General features: G+C 32.8%; 1 protein-coding gene, 1 long non-coding RNA gene and 2 other non-coding genes across 6 annotated transcripts in view; all 4 read right to left on the reverse strand.

The window, feature by feature from the left end:
• Window positions 1-1,158: 1,158 nt before the first annotated feature.
• On the reverse strand, window positions 1,159-1,248 carry LOC114579271. Its single transcript, XR_003700183.1, has one exon. It is a non-coding gene; the product is annotated as a small nucleolar RNA Z43 (small nucleolar RNA).
• A 476-nt stretch (window positions 1,249-1,724) lies between these two features.
• Window positions 1,725-1,821, reverse strand: LOC114579270. Its single transcript, XR_003700182.1, has one exon. It is a non-coding gene; the product is annotated as a small nucleolar RNA snR60/Z15/Z230/Z193/J17 (small nucleolar RNA).
• Window positions 1,822-3,078: 1,257 nt separating this feature from the next.
• Window positions 3,079-5,839, reverse strand: LOC110099740. Its single transcript, XR_002303483.2, has 2 exons — window positions 5,706-5,839; window positions 3,079-3,387 (listed from the first exon to the last, which is right to left on the reverse strand). It is a non-coding gene; the product is annotated as an uncharacterized LOC110099740 (long non-coding RNA).
• A 3,015-nt stretch (window positions 5,840-8,854) lies between these two features.
• Window positions 8,855-19,489, reverse strand: part of LOC110099718 (dihydrolipoyllysine-residue acetyltransferase component 2 of pyruvate dehydrogenase complex, mitochondrial) — a 34,892-nt gene continuing 24,257 nt past the window's right edge. For all 3 annotated transcript variants that reach the window (XM_020826960.2, XM_020826961.2, XM_020826962.2), the window contains exons 12-20: window positions 14,178-14,275; window positions 13,995-14,080; window positions 13,815-13,890; window positions 10,378-10,445; window positions 10,230-10,296; window positions 10,051-10,146; window positions 9,720-9,822; window positions 9,414-9,509; window positions 8,855-9,216 (exon numbers count right to left, since the gene is read on the reverse strand). In XM_020826960.2, the coding sequence (XP_020682619.1) occupies window positions 9,146-9,216; window positions 9,414-9,509; window positions 9,720-9,822; window positions 10,051-10,146; window positions 10,230-10,296; window positions 10,378-10,445; window positions 13,815-13,890; window positions 13,995-14,080; window positions 14,178-14,275 (761 nt within the window). In that variant the 3' untranslated portion in view covers window positions 8,855-9,145. The remainder of the gene's footprint in view (window positions 9,217-9,413; window positions 9,510-9,719; window positions 9,823-10,050; window positions 10,147-10,229; window positions 10,297-10,377; window positions 10,446-13,814; window positions 13,891-13,994; window positions 14,081-14,177; window positions 14,276-19,489) is intronic.

The raw sequence follows: 19,489 nt of genomic DNA on the forward strand, positions 1-19,489 counted from the left end.
CGAGAAAATAGAATTTTATAATCAAACAAGGCCTAAATCCTTAGCAACTTCCCTTTGCACATCTTATTACAACTTCCTACCCTATGTTCAAGGCTGCAACCCAACAAGATCTTATTACATCTCTTTTTCATAATAAATGAACACAACATTGTTACCATAGATTGGCTTGCTAAATAATTATCCATTTCTCTTTTTCATAAAAAATTGATGACTATCAATAGAGATATGTTGCAACTAATTTTAGCATGCTTAACATTATATCTATTGATGTGGATATTCATTCCTCTCTTGGATTACTGAACATGTGAAAGCAAGTTCAACATTTTCTTTTACTTTAACAAGAAGGCTATTCCAAAAAAAATCAAAGGGCAAACAAATAATACTTTCTCATACTAATCACCATCATCTTATTAGTCACATTTAAAGCTATTTTTTTCTTAAATTTAACAAAAAATAGCTTTAAATATCCAAATATATTGTTATTACTTAAAACATTCCAAAAAAAAAAAGAATAAAATAGCTTACAATTGATAAACTAACAAGCATTTTCTTAAATTTCTCATTCAAAACATAAAAAAACATACATATGAAATCAAAAAAGTGGGAAGACAATGTAAATTATTTTAGCTCATTGTGTTAAGTAAACTAAACTTGCCTAATTTTGAGCGAGCATCATTTTCAATTCAAGCAAGCTCCCTTGATTGCCTCCAACACCACCAACCTCTGCATCTATATTTACTTTACACTCATCCAAACAAATTAAAAAAAAAATTCTATTACACTGAATTTTTTTAAGCCAACCAAACAAACCTCTAAATACAGGCAATGGCATCTCTATAATCACTAGAACTCAGACCAACTAAATAAAGTTGACACCATCAAAATTCCAATGAAATGAAACTTAAATTATTTGAATTTCAATAATACACAAATCAAGAAAAAAATAAAAGAATATAAAACTTTCCTTGAAGCCTCATAGAGAAGATTAGGCATTTTCCACAAGAATCTTCAGACATATGCTTGTCATGAATGAATTTAATCATTGGCCTCAGATCAAGAAATTGGATCCAAAGACATAAATGTTAAGTCAAGTAAGAAAACTAAACCCAGAAGTAGACCTGATATGAAAATCAGAGAAAATTTAGGGAAGAAAACATAGGACTCAGAATATGGGTGGTGATATATCAGGATGGTCGGCAAGGCAGATTCACCGTTACGACGAACGAGACCTGGAAATCATCATCGCCCTCTTCCCTTGGAAAAATTATTCTATGCAGACACCATAAGTAGCTCTATGTCCGGAGACAATCAGAGCGTGCCAGATCACCCGGCACACAGAGAGAACACAACAAGGTGATGTGGACTACGCCTTGTGTCAGCATAGAATAATTAATTCTTCCCTTGGCAAAAGAATAAACATAATAGTCTAAAGCTTCATTTGGTGTGACTTTCTTGATGCTTCTAAAAACAATTTTTTAGAACAAAATTTATTTTTTTACTAGAAAGCTGCCCTAAAAGCAGTAGAAAAGCCCTCCCAAACGAAACCTAAGTAATGAAAACAGGCTACGAGAACTCCGTCGGCCTCCAACTCACTGTTTTAAACTAAAACAATATAAAGAGTATATTTACTAATAGAAATAAAGATGGAAAACATTATAAAACAAAATTTGTCAATTGCTCAATTTCATAGAAAGTCGAGCTAAATAAAATGATGGAAGATGAGGGGAGGTCATCAGATAGGAGCGAAAGACAACTAATAATTTAATCAACAATCTGATATGATTATCATTTGAACTATGCACAAATCATCATGTGACCATTCCCATTTGGCTCCCACTTTGAAAAACCATATTTAGTGAAACAAAAAAGAGAAAACTTGCACTTGAGATATGAACAGATGGATGTCTCAGAAGGAAGGCAGTAGATTAGCTGTAATCATTATCTCAGACACATTAAATAAAGTCTTCATCATTGACATCATCAAATCTCAAAAGAACGCAACATTCATTCCTTGAATTTCAATCACAAGGAAAGAAAACTACCAATAAAGTAGTGTGAAATCAAGAAGGCAATAAAATTCAAAAATTACATGAAGCCTCATAGAGAAGTTTAGGCTTTATCAACAGGAAATTTCAGACATGTTTATTATTAATCATAGACCATGAAACCAGAAAACATTTGAAAGGGGGCGTGAAAGACAAAAGGGGAGGAAGATGATGAGACTTAAGAGAGAATTGTGAAAAACTGAATCAAATAAAAAATAAAACAATCGAGCATATTAGGTTGGAATCTGATAGGAAGTACTTGAGTTTGCAAGTAACCCTAAGGGGAAATACTTGAGTTTGCAAGCAAACCTATCAATATTTGATTTGATTTCGGAGAGAAATCAGCAAAACCATGAACACGATGAAAATTTCTTCTATTCAATTCATGAACAAGACAAATAATACAAGATACAACAAGTTGCTTCAATTCTAGAGGAAGAAACAACTCTCTAAATCTCTAGCAAAGCCTACAGTCTAACTAGAACAAACCCTAGATCTCAAATATCTTCCAAATTCAAGATGAAAAACAAAACCCAAGCCAAAAAGATTAATTTAAAGCCAAAGGACTCTTACAAAAAAACTAAACAACCCTTAATTCAAACTGTTCTTCCTAAACAACAATTACATTAAGTAATTTGGCCCACTAGGGCATCCACCCCCCACCTGGCTTGGGCCGCCTATTGTAGCAGAGAACTAGTCCAGGTTGGACCGGTTCAGTCGACCCCTCCTAGATCGGCCTAAGATAATCTAGATTAAAAAAATCATCTTCATTACGCAAAACAATCAAGAGAGACAAAAAACAAAAATGCAATTAAAGTGCATTTCCTAAAGAAGCAGCATAAAACATTCCTTTGTATGTACATTTTCATAACAAATTAACTTTTAACTAGATAGCCACTAGATGGCTCAAGTCCAACTTAACTCAGCCCACAATATAATTTGAGAACTCATCAACTAACGTCATTTGAGAAAACTTACAGTTGCACTGCCTAGAAAACTAACCGCTGATATCAAGAAATTCGGATAAGAAAGCTAACGCAAGCAAGATGTAACCCAAATTTAGTAAACAAAAAACAACTGTGAGGGTCAGAACAGAAGCGATGATGCACTCTATGGTCAATAGCAAAGACAGAATTTTTAAGCAAAATAAGTAGAAGTTCACAACAACAGCAATGTTTAAGTTCAAGTCTCGCCTAATGCTGAAAACTGTGTAAAGGATTCACCAAACTTGTAGCAGCAAAGCAAAGAAGCAGAGGTTTTCCTTGCATTCACCAAATTATTTGGACCTCTGCCGCATCTTTCTGCGCTTCCTCTTGAGCCTCCTCATTCTCTTCTTCTTCCACTGAATAATTAGGTCATGGGATATTTATAATTAATACAGAGAAACATGTAAATTTTAACGAAAACATCAAAATGAAAATAAAATTACAGAGAACCCATATATAACTAAACTATGCAAACAACTGGAAAATTTAATTGCAGAATGTAAAATCTTCAATTCAAAAGCAGTAGGCAATCACTAAATCGATTGATCTCCAGTCAAAGAAATTAATTTGTAATGTTTTACGGCATTTCAATTATAAAAGCAAAGCAGAATTGAATTTAGAAGCTAAGGTTACTGAGAATGAGTTTTATCAAAGGCATCAAATGCCCTCAAATTATATGACTACTAAATCTTAGGCACTGAGCAAAAACATGGAGCTCCCCCAAAGTAAGGTTCTAAAAGGGAAATGGATACAAGTTATCAGTTGAACTTAGTATAATCATCGCCAACCACAGAGCGACACACGCTCATATGCAGTCGCCTGCTCCAACAGAACATCAAATCCCACGCTAAATATCGCAAAGTGAACAATGCGACCCAATAATGATGTTGTATTGTTCACCAACATATTTGTTTACTGTCATATAAAGATATGATTAAAATTAGTATAAATAATATAAGGTAGAATATACATAGAATATTCTTTTTATAGTGTTTAGAAATGGAGTTTAGTTGGAAATGAGTTATTGCATTTTGGAATGGAAAATGAGTTTTTAGGTTGGAGATGGCCTAATAAGGAAAAGTTTTGAAAAGTACAAAATAATAAATACATGAGATTATGTAGGATAAAATAATACTTACCAAATAATAATAAGATGAACTTATGTTGGATAATTCCAAGTTCTGCTGCATTTCAAATAAAAATATCTTGCAAAATAGTTTCTTAAATAACCAAACACGGTAAAACAACTTTAGGTTTTTAGCATTTATGGTTTAGAGATAAACTAGTATTCACTGTTATCAACACCATCTTTGACATATATATGCTCTCTTCACAATCATTGAATTTGGAGTCCTCCATAGCATAGGCTACACTAGGTATTGCATTTATTTTTCCTGATTCATTTTTGAACAACCTCTGGCCATCAAACTTTGTCACACCTCCCAAATTCTCAATGTCAATTCACTCTACCTAGTAATGATGAATCCTCTTCCCTCTGTTTTATATGCATAATTGAAGTTTATTTTCACTATTGTATCTTAAATGGATGATACTCTCATTGCTCTCATTATTATAAACGTTTCTCACCATACTCTTTCTAATTTTACAACACATCCACATTAGATTATCAACTTGACTTCTTTGTTGTTAAACTAATGGGTTTCCTTTTCACTTTTGGGTTTCAAAATAAATCATTCCTTTTATGTTATAGGAGTATAAATCAATCAAATAACCTCCTGAAAACGCTGTTTGAACTGTACCATAACCACTCCCCAAACTTGTAGGAGCTCAATATATTTCCCATTAACCAAATTAGGCCATTAACCTATATCGGGATCATGTTTGATCAGATGAAGAACTTCACAAGTTTCTATTTTTCTTACATTTACATTAGCAGTAAATACATTACTTCAATGAATCCTAGGTCTTGTCCGAACATATTCAAAAATTCAAAGTTGATCTATATTCCACAAATAGAAACAAAGATACAATTATCTTTCTCATTCTGTGTATAGTTATATTTTCAATCATTAAATCTAAATATATTAAGTTATCAATCTTACTGGTACACAATCCAAAAAGCAAAAACGTTGAAAATAACTATAAGATATGCAGTACAAATAATTCAACATTTAAACGGGCTACCAATTGTTGCATTAAAAACTAAAAACCATAACATCAATAATTAATTTCTTATTAATAAAGCTTCTCGACGTTCTTCAGACCTTGCAACAGACATAAAGAACTGCTAGAGGATTCATGGCATAAAAAAATAAAAAAACTGAGTAATCAGGAAGATTACGTGGTAGTAAAAAGTAAACCCTTTAACTAAAAAAACGACATAATGATATATATTTGCTCAGAACAATAGATTGTCTAAATCAAGGCTTCGTTTGGGACAGCTTTGTTACTGCTTTCTTAAGCAGCTTTTTAGTACAAAAATTTCTAGTTCAAGAAATTTTTGTACCAAAAACTGCTTTCTGCACAAAAGAAGCATAAAAATCGACAGATGCAATATGCAAAAACAAAATTTCTGCACAAAAGGAAGCCCAAAAGAATCAAATAGCCCGGAAAACGTGATCTAACCGAAGATAAAACATCAACAAGGGAAAAATAGAGCGCAACGAAATCCTTAAGAGCTTCATTTCACAAAGAACGTACAGGAACATCTCACCTTTGCCCTCATCGTCTCCCTCTCAAAATCCGAAGCCCTATCCGATCGCTCTTTTCGACTAATAGATGGGCGGCTCCGAGGGTCTCACTGCGAATTTATAAAAGTTGCGCACAAGGAAACCCTAATTCCGTCGCAACAGGTTCCGCACAGGGTATTTTAGTCATTCTAGTAAGTGTAGAACCAACGGCAGTGATCACTGATCAGATAGAGCCGAATTTCCCAAGCTGCGTAATTGATGAATTTTCCCTTCATAAAAAAAGCTTCATTTTGAGACAACTTTTTATTATTTTCTGCTGCGTATTTGTGTGACATATATTATGAGTTTATCAACACATTGTTATGAATAAAAAAATTTATGAATCAATTTGCATGTATGATCATTTTGAGGGGGGTACAAACATGAAGACTTGGCTCTAAGAAATATCATCTCCTTGTATTAGTTTGAGGCATAGTTTTGATAATTTAATTTTATCTTTTTTACATAATATATTATTGTTGCGGGCTAGTATATTCACGGCGATAGAGTGAGAGAATATTTGGTCCTACGATGCACGGATATGAGCACACAAATATATAATTGAGAGAGCGAGAAAACACCAAAACTTTTTACGTGAAAAATTCAAAAAGGGTAAAACCATGGAACCTTGCTCGGATGAGAAGATTCCATTGTAGTTGAGTAAGTTATAAAACTTGACATGTCCCTTAACTTGGAAACTGTGAGATTACAATAGTTTGGAGAGATGGATAGGTGGTGGTCCGACAATTGTCGGTGGTCCAGACACTGTTGATAGAGGTTCGATTACAGTGGTGTTGGAACACTTGAAACTTCAGAGCTCTTTCCAATCTCTAGTCAAAGGTCCCATTTATGTAGAATGTGAGGGTTTTATTTATAGATTTATATGAGTGGAACACTCTATAAATATGGATAAAATTCCAGGCAAGTTCGAAGTGCTCTATTGAATGACCCATATTGATTCCCCCGATCATGAAACTTTTTTTAAGCATTTAAGTGCCTTAATATATCAAAATTAAGCGATCCTGGGATTCGTGGATTCGCATCGAGCCACTCAATTTGACTATAAGCATGTCATATTTAGAAATCATTTGACCATCCAATTAATGACTTGAACCGTCCAAACACTTTGATCCCTTGATTTGGACCTATTTGGACTCGGATTGGACCGATTTTGCTATCACTGGGTTCGTTTCTCTGAGATATTCAATTTGACTATAAGTTTATTGAAATTGGAGTTTCGATGGTCCCAATTTAATTTCAGACGTTTCAAATTTGGATATGCCTTGAGATTCATGCTCGATCAAGACAATTTTTTGTGACATATCAATTATTAACCGGTCTAATGCTCTTGATTCAAAAAATGGTATGGGAAAATTTTTATTTTATAAGTCTTAATGCATTAGCTTGCTAATTTTCTTTTCAAAACTAGTTAAAGTTCTTAGATACTTATATAAATCTTATAATTAATGGGGCTTAAGCTCCCCTATCACATATTTTTAACATAAAGAAAGTATATTTAAGTTTTTTTAGTCTAATTCATGATTTTTTTTTCCTTTGCAAGAAATCATGATGTCTGTTGTAGTAGTTGCATTAAAAAATCTAACACTAAGTCATTTTGCAATGGATGATAAATTAGGCTTCATTAATATCTTCTTTTTTTTTACTTATTTCAAGCACTTTCATGTCATTATATTGTATAAATATGTTATTATAAGATTGAAAAGAAATATAAAATACATTTTTATCAAAAAATGTGATTTTTATGCTTGAGAGAGTCTGCTGAAGCAAAGCAAGATGAGGGATCATTATTTTATTATTGCTTTTTAAAGCAAAATTTCAGTACAAAAATATTTAAATTTCATAAATTTTATACTAAAACAATTACTTAAAAAAATAGTAAGAAAATCACATCCCAAACAAAATCTTAATTTGGTATAACTTTTGATCACTATTTTTTCACCGTTTCTTTAAAAAAATTATATTAAAAAATTGCTATAAAAATAATAATAATAACTATATTGATATAAAACCTTAGATATGGATACAAGAGAAAAGAAGATTGGATATTATATAATCTTTTTTTGGTTTGAAATCATATGATGGCTCTCAGTTTAGACATCACAATCAAGACACTAATTAACAGATTAGGTATCTAATCAACTCCCATTAATACAAATTTGATTGAAATCAAATCAGAAAAATGTAACTATTTCTCCAAATGTCCTATTTTTCTTTCATGTTTTAAGTTGTGACAATGATCTCCATTCTAATAACATTCCCCATTTATCTTTTTGACAACTCTCATTATAATTTCATATGAAATAAATTTTTTCATGGTTTTAAAGTAAAATTTTAGTACAAAATTTCTAATTCAAAAATTTTTATACTAAAAAAATTGCTTTAAAAATCAACAAAAACTATATATGCTTTGATTATGAGATTCAGGCTTCGTTTATGACGGCTATTTTACTACTTAAAGCAATTTTTTAATATAAAATTTTTAGTTTTTAAACTAAAAACTGCTTTAAGAAACAATAAAAAAAGCTGTCCAAAACGAAGCCTCAATGTTGATTACATGAGACAGATTAACAATCATGCTTATATGATCTACAATCAACACTCAACTTTTAATTTTTAGATCATTTGATCCTTCAAAATATCATATTCTTCATATTATTATATTATACCTATCAAATGAAGCAAAGAATACGACTGCGAATAAAAAATAATTAAAAAAAAATCCTCACCAAAACAAATAGGTACTGAAATAGAATGCAAAGATACTGAGATCACCATTACTCATCTTAGAAAGCTAACATTGCATTCAAAATTTAATTCATATAAAAATAAATGTGAAATGTGAGAAAATTTGAATTTTAGATCTTTGCATTTCCCTAAGGACTATAATGTTATATTTTAAAGCCATCCCTGTCAATAAATCAAGCTTAATGTTTCATTTGGGACTGCTTTCTTCTTGCTTCTTAAAGCCATTTTTTAGGATAAAAAATAAAAAAATTTATACTAAAAAGTAGCTTTAAGAAGCAGTAAGAAAGTCGTCTCAAACGAAGCCATAAACACAACAAAACAAAATAAAGAGAACCAAAGAATGCAAAAGCAAATAATAAATATTCTCAATAAGCAAAGAATCAATTAGGAAAACATATTTGAAATTGTCATCAACTAGTCTGGTCATTCATCCTCTGCTCATATGGACATTCACCCCAGATAACATAGCATTACTTAACACAAAAGAAAGAACTCAAAACCATAATTTATCTAAAGTCCTTAAGGTTCTCATTAAGGCCAAATTTAATTTATATCATGCCTGTGAAAAGAAATAATGAACAACACAAAATGTATCAAGAAGGGTCTGGGTTACCTTATTTTGTGATCCTACAAAAAAATTGTTGCTGAACTAATAAATTTAGAGCAACATTGAGGTTGGATTTTCTATGTAGCCCTTGAATGCCTTGAGCCACTCTGCACCAATGGCACCTAAAACATAAAGCAGAGATTAGCACATCAAGTTTATTACAATGAGCGAAATTTAGGGTTCGTTTGGAACAACTTTTTTACTGCTTCGTAAATCAGCTTTCTAGTACCAAAATTAAAATTTTTGTACTAAATTGCGTTATGAAGTAGCAAGAAAGTCATCCCAAACAAAACCTTAATTTAACATATTTAACACATACCATCGACCACCCGATGATCGCAACTCAAGGTGACGGCTATGAAGGAACCAAATTCAAATTCGCCGGGACCAGCACCGGGAATTACCCTCCTCTCAGCTGCTCCAGAAACAAATAATCTTTCTAAATCAATATAGTTTATATCATTTGCTTTTGCTTGCAAAGGAGTAAGAAAATATTTTGAAAAGAGGTTTTTCCAAAGTCAAGAAGCAGAATGGGTCCAAATTTCCGCAGCAGTTAAAATGGCAAACATTAATTATACGTTTGTTAGCAAAAAAAACAAATGCAAAATTGTTGTTACAGACTCACCAGAGCCCACAGCCAGAATGCATGATTGTGGGGGATTTATTATAGCACAGAATTGTTTGATTCCAAATGGGCCTCCCAAGTTTGAAACCGTAAAAGTACCACCCTGAATAAAAGCAATTTCAGTAACATACCGCAGACAGGTTATCCCAGGCTTGGAGAAATTATTCTGTGCGGACTCTGGACGGGAGAACCGCCCAGTTTATGGTTAGGTACTGGCGTACTGCTCAGTACCAAGCTCGGTATCGGACATGACGCATTTTCATTGGAGTCTGAACTCCGCACAGAATAATTTTTCCAAGGCTTGACTGTAAAGTAATGTATGGTTCCTCACCTCATATTCTTCAGGCTTCAATGTACTTTCTTTCGCCTTTTGAGCCAAATTCTTCACTTCTTCAGCAATTTTTGATAGTCCCTTTTTGTCTGCATCCTGCAACATCATTTCAGCGTTAAAAGGCAGAAGAAACTAGAAAAAAGGGCTGAGGACCACAGTGACGAGAATGCAGAAAATACCTTGATAACTGGCACAAACAACCCGTTGTCTGTTTGCACGGCTACGTTAATATTCACATTGTGGTACCTGCATTAGTAACCAAGGTATTTATCTCGACAAACAACTCTCTGAACTCCTCAGAATTAATAAAGATCTACAATGACTTACTGGCGGATGAAGTCATTCATCCAGGAACTATTACATTGAGGAACCTTCTGAAGAGCCAAAGCAGCAGCCTGTGCAAAAGAAAAGAGAAAAAAACAACAAATGAAATGCAGAACTCCGAGGATAGAATTAAGCCTCATTGGCACTCTGAGACTTCATAATTCTAAATAGAGGAGCATTGTAAAATATCATAAACGCAATTAATCTTCAAGATTGGCAATAAAACAATTTTGAACATTCATGGGATGCTGTAGCAAAATAGATCGCCCCAAAATGCTATGCTATCGGTTATAAGCCTGGTCTTTTCATCAGTGCTAAGGAAAGGAAATGTTAGCAGAAAGTATAAGGTACACAAGTCAGAAAAACAGTAATGTTTCACAGTTCTCATATTAACATATCATAATTTTCTATGATACTGAATCTATACTAGAAATAGTTTCTTTTGCATATAGTTCAACTATCACTAGACCTACAAAAACGAGTTCATTTGAAATGGCTATCGAGTTCCAACCTAGAAACCCATAGATTTACGATTCATTTGTGGCGGTTTATGATTTTTTGCTTTTGTTATAAAAAAAATTTCTTTTCCAATCAAAAATTTAATTATGATTTCCGAATTTTGAAAAGGTTCTAATCCAAATGAACTACTTTTCATTGGCTATTTTTCCTACCACAAAAGACGACAACAAGCCATCCATATATCAAGATTCGTGCCTTTTTGAGACGGGTGAATTTACTCAATTTTTTTTTATATTACATACATATGACGACGACGACGACGACAACAACGACATCAAGTTTATCCCACTCCATGGGGTCGACTACATGAATCCTTTTTTTCCAATATGTCATGTTAAGAGTCAAATTCTCATAAAGAAAGGATATTTCTGATATTTTCTAACCAAGTCTTTTCAGGTCTATCTCTACCTATCTTGACAAGGGTCATCGGAAGGCTGCCGTTTTATGTGACCAAACCATCTAAGGCAACTCTCTCTAATATTATCTAACACTGGAGCTACTCAAACCTTTTCACATACATGCTCGTTTCATATTCCTGTCTCTAATAAGAGTAAAACCACTCATCCACCTAAGCATCCTCATCTCTGCAACACTTAACTTGATATTATGCTTCTCTTTTAATGGCCAACATTATGCACCATAAAGCATTGTAGGTCTAACCACCATCTTAGAGAATTTTTCCTTAAGTTTGAGTGGTACTTTTCTATCACAATTCACACAACAAGCCCAATGCATTCCTCCACTTCAACCATCCAACTTGAATTCTACTAATAATATCCCATCTATTTCACCATCACTCTAAACAATAGACTCAAGAATTCTAAAATGTGTACTCTTATTAATGACTTGATCGCTCAAAGTCACAAACCCCCACTAGATCTATTACTACTAAAATTACACTCCATGTATTCGGTTTTAGATCTACTCAAATGAAAACCTTTAGACTCTAAGGTTGACCTCCATAATTCAAGTTTACCTTCAACTCCCTCTTTAGTCTTATCAGCAAAAAGAATATCGCCAGCAAAAAACATACACCAGGGAAGATCCTCTTGCAAATCTCTAGTAAGAACATCCATAACTAAAGCAAAAAAGATATGGGCTTAAGGCTGATCCTTGATAATCCAACTAAAATTGAAAAATACTTGGTCAAAACACCTTGTGTTTGAACACAAGTAACAACTCCAGCACACATATGCCTAATGATTCGAATATAAGCATTATTCACCCCTTTCGTTTTTAGAACTCTCCATAGCACTTATCTCGAAACTTTATCATATGCTTTCTCTAAATCAATAATATCATATGAAGATCCTCCTTATTCTCTCTATACTTCTCCATCAAACCTCTCAATAAATGTATGGCTTACATAACATATATATGAATGGAATATTAAATTTGCCAAAATTTTGTTAACTATAATAATTTTAATTCTAAAGAAAAAGTTAACAAAATATGATTGAATTCAAATATGACAACTTTTAGTACACAAAGTAAAAATAAAATAATCCTAGGCACTAATAAGAAAAATAAAATCATAAAAACTGTATATTAAGAAAAAAAATGCATACAAATTAAACATCCTAAATACCTTTGGTATCCTCCCAATTTGGATACATTCGATCTAACTTACGCCAGAAATCATCAACCAATGCTTTGAACTCATTTCTATTTACACTTTCTCTGGGATTTTCTCCATTTTACATCCAATACGTCATCTATATATTTTCTAAACAATCATGCTATTATAATTCATGAAGTTATTATTGGAGATGAAATTATGCCCACTAGGCCACTATTAATGAAGAATATCTAAAATAATCTTATAAACTAATCTTATAAAGTAGAAAGAAAGACCAATGCATTTACGCCCATTGCCAATATCTATTAGAAGAATATCAACTCTACAATTCGTCAGCCAAATTCTCCAAGTCAAAGGAGAATTATTAACGTAAAAGCTTTTATATTATATTCCTACAATTTCTACTCCTATGCTCGTGATGTTATTCTTATCCAGTTGAAGCAGTGCAACATCTCTTATTCTTGCAACTATTCCAAGTGGGCTCATAGGTGGGTTGTAATTCCTATTCATGGAGTCGTTCCTATGCTTTTTGCGGGTTTCATCTATGTCAATTCTTGCAATCCCTGCTGGTTTTGCTCATCCTAATGTTATGCCGCTTAGCTTTGCAGTTTATTCTCCTGTAGCAAATTGTTCCCCACAGATTTTCTGCATTTTCACCTCTGGTAGTTCTATTTCAAATACCATATACCATTCTATTTGATGCTACATATGAGTAATAAGAGTTATGAAGCATGATGAAAAACAATTCGTTTCTTGAATTAAAGTTAATTTTGAGTGCGTAAACCATTCTTCTTCAATGAGCGAAACAGATACTTCAGGAGACGATCTTGCCTAAGCATAAGATTTAGCTATTTGTCAATTCTTTCCCCCTTTCCTTTCTCTCTCTCTCTCTTTATCCCTCCTCTTATACAAATTGTTGAAAGTGTGATTAGTTTCTTCATATATGTTACAATCTAGTATCTTTGCAGCAAACAAAATTTCAATCACTTGTGTGACTTTCATTATCTTTAAATAGTTGTGTAATTAATAGCATCTTGTTCTGTGAAACTTGCATGTCGCTGCAAAGTTTGTCTTTGTTTGGGACGGCTTTTTATTGCTTCTTAAAACAGAATTTTTAACGCAAATATGGCATGCAATACAAATATGCAATAAAAGCTTCGTTTGGGATGGCTTTTAAGAAGCAATCGTTCACTTATTCAGTATAATGAGTGTCATTTAAAAATGTGTAAACTTATCATGTATCATTAACATTTGCACAAAGCCAAGATTGACACCATAAAAGTAGCAAATACGACTCTCAATTTCAGTCGGGGAATACAATAATTTTAGACAGAAAATAAACCTTGATAATGAGGTCATTGACAGAAATACGTTTTCCCCCAGAAGCTTCTTGCAAAACATTAAGCTCGCCACGTAGTCTAATAAGAAGAAATGAAGGTAAATGATTATTTCTCAAGTGCAAGACTGACACAAGGCACTAAAAGAGAATATTTAGCTACACAAGTAGAAAGAAGATTCATACTGCATAAGTTTGTCAACACGAGTATCTACTGTGAGATAGTAATGGGGAATAGTTTGCTTGGAAAGCAGCAAACGTGATGCAGTTACCTGGAACAAGTACAGTTAGGCATTACAAAATAAGATAAAAGCCCATCTACTAACGATTAAAATTGAAAGCCTGAAACTGGAAGTAGGAAGATATTACTTTTCTTATCTGGGAATTCGGTATGTCAGAATAGTTCAATGCTTGAACTGTTCCAGAAACACCTGCCTTAGCATGTGGCACAGTCTTTGCAGCGGATGCTGCATGGCATACAATTCACCATCACAAGAACGGAAGCAGTGATGCATTAATTTAAGGAATTCAACATTGAAGATTGAAATTTACAAAAAATAAAAAAATTCATTGAAAATAAGATTTGGAAAGCCCCAAGTGCTCAGAGCTGAAGCAAAAGATCTTTTATCAACAAAACACTACTAGCAAAATTAGAATTATTAAAATGAATTTCACAAAATTGAAACCGCCTTTTCTACAAGAAACAATGCTTTTCTTTGCTGCAAGAAGGCTTTAAGCTGGTTCTCCAAGGGAATGACTTTCTGAAAGTTATTATCTCCTAATAAGCTGATCATGGCTCTAATAACACTATTAATTGGATGAGTGGACGTTTATTAAGGCACATGGCTTTTTTCCACTTTTTGATATGTTATAAACATTTCCAATGTCAACACTTAAAAACATGTGGCCAGATTCTTATTATTAAGCAGAGACATAAGAATATCCCTTAAAGCTTGTCCACACCTCTAGTTAAGCACAACAATTTGCAGGAAACAAATGCCCCTACCGATCAATTATAACTGCTCTATGCTTCCAAAATAAACTGAAACAAAATAATAAGCCCCAATAAGTTTTCCTTCCATGCATATGGAAGCTCATGTTTACATTTCATTTGAATAAATCTATAACTTGCTAACAACTACCATCCATGGATCATACTATCATACAGTAATACATTTTTTTTTACTTTTTTATACCAAACCAGAAAAGACATTGCACTGCAAGAGCAAATAAGCTATATTTATGGGCATGATAAGATACATTCCTTCAGGCAACTTATGGAATCAAAGTTCAATTGGGTACGGAACTCAATCACTCATTGTTGATCCTATCAGACATCTCATTTAAAACTCGTTTTGTAAAAGTCATACAAGTATTATTTCAGTTTTTGTGATTTTGTATCTCACTTCTGTCTGTTTTCTTCATTAACAAAATATCAATCAATATGAATTATAAAACATAATATTACAACCCCATAATATTTGAAGGCCAAAATGATTTGAAAACAATGTAATAATATTCTCTAAAAATTCCAATTAAATTATTTTTAAAATAATTTTGAAAATAGAAAAAATATCTTATCCAAGAATTTTAATTTTCAATGTTAATTTATAAGATTCTTTCGCTCTCTTTCAAATTTTTAAAAACTAAAATAAAGAGAGCATCATTTCCCTCACACTCTTCATAATTTCTCTCCTCATCTTACCTTTATATAACATATAGATTAAGAATGTATTATTTGAGATGGTATAAACCAGCATCATTCAACAGTAGCAGCAGAGTAAAAAATATATCCCAACTATTTGGTGTCATCATTATTAAACTTCATTTCCACTCATTTCCTCCTCATCTTACCTTTATATAACATATAGATTAAGAATGTATTATTTGAGATGGTATAAACCAGCATCATTCAACAGTAGCAGCAGAGTAAAAAATATATCCCAACTATTTGGTGTCATCATTATTAAATATTTCTTAGCATCATTTCTATTCAGTGTTGCATATCTAGTTAATTCTACTTTGAACTGATCATTTTCACAATTTATAGTCATAATACTTTCAATCTACAATTTTCCTTCCTACTCCATTCACCTACATTGTTTCCCTGGTTCTGCAACTACAATGTAAAAGTTCTCTCCCCACCGTACTGGTTCAACTATCCATTCAATACCTAAGCCACCTAAAGGCTTGTTAAGGGGTAGTTGTATGCCCCAAACAATGTATGCATGGGTGGGCAGCTTTCCCACTTGCCCATGCGTAAAAAACCACGCCAAATATGACTTAGGTCTATTTCATAAAACCTAATCTTCAAATGAAACCATCCCCACGTCCATCATAATATTATCACAATGACCTATTCAAATCCATAACTACAGATATTATTTCATATACATCACCAAATCAATAATCAACCTTTCTCAGTCAGAGTTAAGATTGACAACAATGAATTTTGAAAAGATAATAAAGCATTCAATATGCTTATAAGATGTATTACAAGATTTTAGAACTCCATAGTTATGAATGTCAAACAAACTATAATCTCTTACACATTGAGCAAAGCACCGGGGGGTTGGGAAGGAGGGGTGAGCAAGATCAGTTAGAAAGAGAGGAGATATGATGCATACGAAGATCGATAGACCATTCAACCAATTTAGCCCAAATAAAACCAATTCCTTAGAGGCTAAACAAACTAAGTCAATACAAGTTACAAATGGAGAGGAACAGACCATTTTCAAGCAATTTTAAACTTATCCTTATTTTTGGGCGAATTTTGTAAATTATTTTGATTGATTAAATACAATATTGATAAAATAATCTCATTCTTATTTTAAATAATAGAAATAAGGATAATTTAATCATTATATTAGGGTTCTTTTTCTTTATAAATATGATTGCTTGTATGGGCTTTTAGAAGGATTAAATAATGAATAAATTATTTAATGAGGCAAACTTTGGTTTTCTTCTTTTTTTTTTTCTTTGATCCAAGTTGATCACTCTGAATTACGTACATGATGTTCATTCATCCTCTATTCTTCCTCTTAAAATTTTATATCTTGTTTTGCAACAATTTTCCTACTTCAATTTTGGTAGAGTGATGTGTGATGATTTCTTTGTATTTTCTTTAGATTCCCTCGATTTCGCCACACCCTTGGTCGATTCCCTCATCCTCTTTTTTCCCCCTTTTTACAAAATTGAAACCACGTTCCTTAATTTTATTTTTACCCATAGTTGTACACATTTTATTTTACCTAAAAAAGGAAAAATATTAAAAAAATAGAAAATAAGAAAAATAAATGAAAGAGAAAAAAAAAGTAAACATAGTTTAAATTTTTCTTAACGGTTTAACCTCATCGAAACACAAGTTTTGCACCTAACCTTATCCGTAAAAAATAAAAAATAATTAAAAAAAAACATATGCAACTCTCACATCTCATGGTTACTTCTGTAAGCACTCACATAACAACCACATTAAAATTGTAACCTAGAATCCCAAAACTCCTGCAACCCATAGGCCTGCAATATTGAACCTCCACTAAAGCTTAAATCAATAAAGACCTTAAGATTGAATCCTTAGACACAGTTGTAACCTCGCTTCTTTGCCCTAGTCAAAACCTCGCTTCTTGGTCCTAGCATTCACAACTATTGAACTTCATTAGAAATGTTGTTTCTTGCTTTCCACAATAGGAAAACCTATAACAAAATCATCTTCCTCTGTCACATGCCTTCATTTCAAACTCGTCGACTCTCAGAGGGCAAGAGAACCAAAAGTTGTAGCCTCCATCCTATTCACATCAACTTACATGTTAGCCAAGACAAACAATAATAGCCCATCACTATAATCCACCTACTCCCCTCGCCCAAAAAAATATAAAAAATAAAAAACACCATAGTCTCAATGACTAGATAAAGTAAGAAGCTCTTGCCAAAAACTTTTAAAGAAAGCTCCACCTCTAAAGTTTCAACGAAATCACATTATCTTAAACAAATAACATTAACATATCATGAACATCATCTTTATCATTCTCATATTCATTAGAATGGAGCTTATGGTTCTAGATGTTGATCTTAACCTTTCAAATCTCTTTGCTAATACACATATGATAATGAATATAATTTCCATCTTCATATTAGGATTTGTAGGCCATACAATTGTAATGTTGTATAATTATGTTATTCTAGATCACATAAATCATCTTCTAATATTTATGGCTATCATGATCCATCTCATCTTCAACAAAAACAACAAGAACAAGAACATCAAGCCTTTTGTCCTACTACGTGGGTTGGCTATATGAATCCTTTTTTCTCCATTATGTCATCTCAAGAGTCAAATTCTCATTTAAATCTAATTAAAAAATGTCATTTTTGATATTTTCTAACTAATTTTTTTTAGATCTACCACTACTTTTTTACATATGTCAAATCTAATACATTTACTCTCCTAACCGGTCATGGGAAGGCTGGCATTTTATGTAACCAAATCATCTAAGTTGACTCTTTAATCCATATCTGCCACTAGAGCTACTCCAACCTTTTTGTCTATATACTCGTGTCACATTTTGTCACAAATAGTGATGCCACTCATCCACCGGAGCATCCTAATCTCTGCAACCCTTTACTTAATTTTACGACTCTTTTCATGGCCAACTTTATGTGCCATAAAGAATTGCATGTCTCACCACCATCTTATTAAATTTTCCTTCAAGTTTGAGGGGTACTTTTCTATCACACAACAAGCAAAGTTTTTAAAAATTAACCTCTACAAAATCTTTCATTATGATGCACAGACACAGACACGACGACACAGACACAAGGCATGTCAATTATTGAAAATATAGGACATGGATAAAGGTTGGACACAGAATTATAATTTTTATATTTTAAATATAAAAATTAAATAAGAAAAAAATTAAGAATAATTAAGAAATAATAAATTAATTAATTAAGATTTGTGCTTAAAATATTTTAATATTATGATGTTGAGAGTCAGACGTCGATGTCGTGTTAGGCATCAAAAGGAGAGACGACAATACTCTAGACAGTCGAGCATCAATGTTGTGTAATGGGCAGCGAATTGATGTCAATAAGTCATCGATTGTGTCGATCTCGAGATAATGCTGGTTTTTGATATTAAGACGATATTGGACCAAGATGAGATGTCAAGAAGGCACAGGGGTATGATTGTGGGTGTAGAAATTATAGACGACGTCAAACTTTGATGTTAAGATGTTTTGAAATACTAATGTTGGGATGACATTGGAAGTCGATATTGAGATAACATTGAGCATTGTTGTGAAAGCCTAACCGCAACCTAAGAGCAACGTTTAAAATTGCGCAATAAGAGGCGCGCCTCAGCGCAATTTAGTCCATTTAAGCCTCAAAGCCCACGCAATAAGTTCAGTTTATGAGGCTTACGCCTCAAGTTTACTGAGGCGCGCCTCGCCTCATATATTTAAGGCGCCGCCTCTAAAAAAATTAACCTAAAGTTTTTTTTAAGTTCGGCCCCCCAGTTGCCGACGTGGCGCGCCTACTGAGATTTCGATGTGACATCAACATTTAAACCCTGGTTTAGGTCGAATGCAAAGGCGACGTTTAGATTTTCAAGTTCCAGCAAAAATTCGAACTTTCAAGCATTCACTCCGGAGCAATTTCAAGCATTCTTCACTCAGTTTCTTTTA

Source organism: Dendrobium catenatum, unplaced genomic scaffold, assembly GCF_001605985.2.
Source record: "Dendrobium catenatum unplaced genomic scaffold, ASM160598v2 fragScaff_scaffold_253, whole genome shotgun sequence".
Taxonomy (NCBI): domain Eukaryota; kingdom Viridiplantae; phylum Streptophyta; class Magnoliopsida; order Asparagales; family Orchidaceae; genus Dendrobium; species Dendrobium catenatum.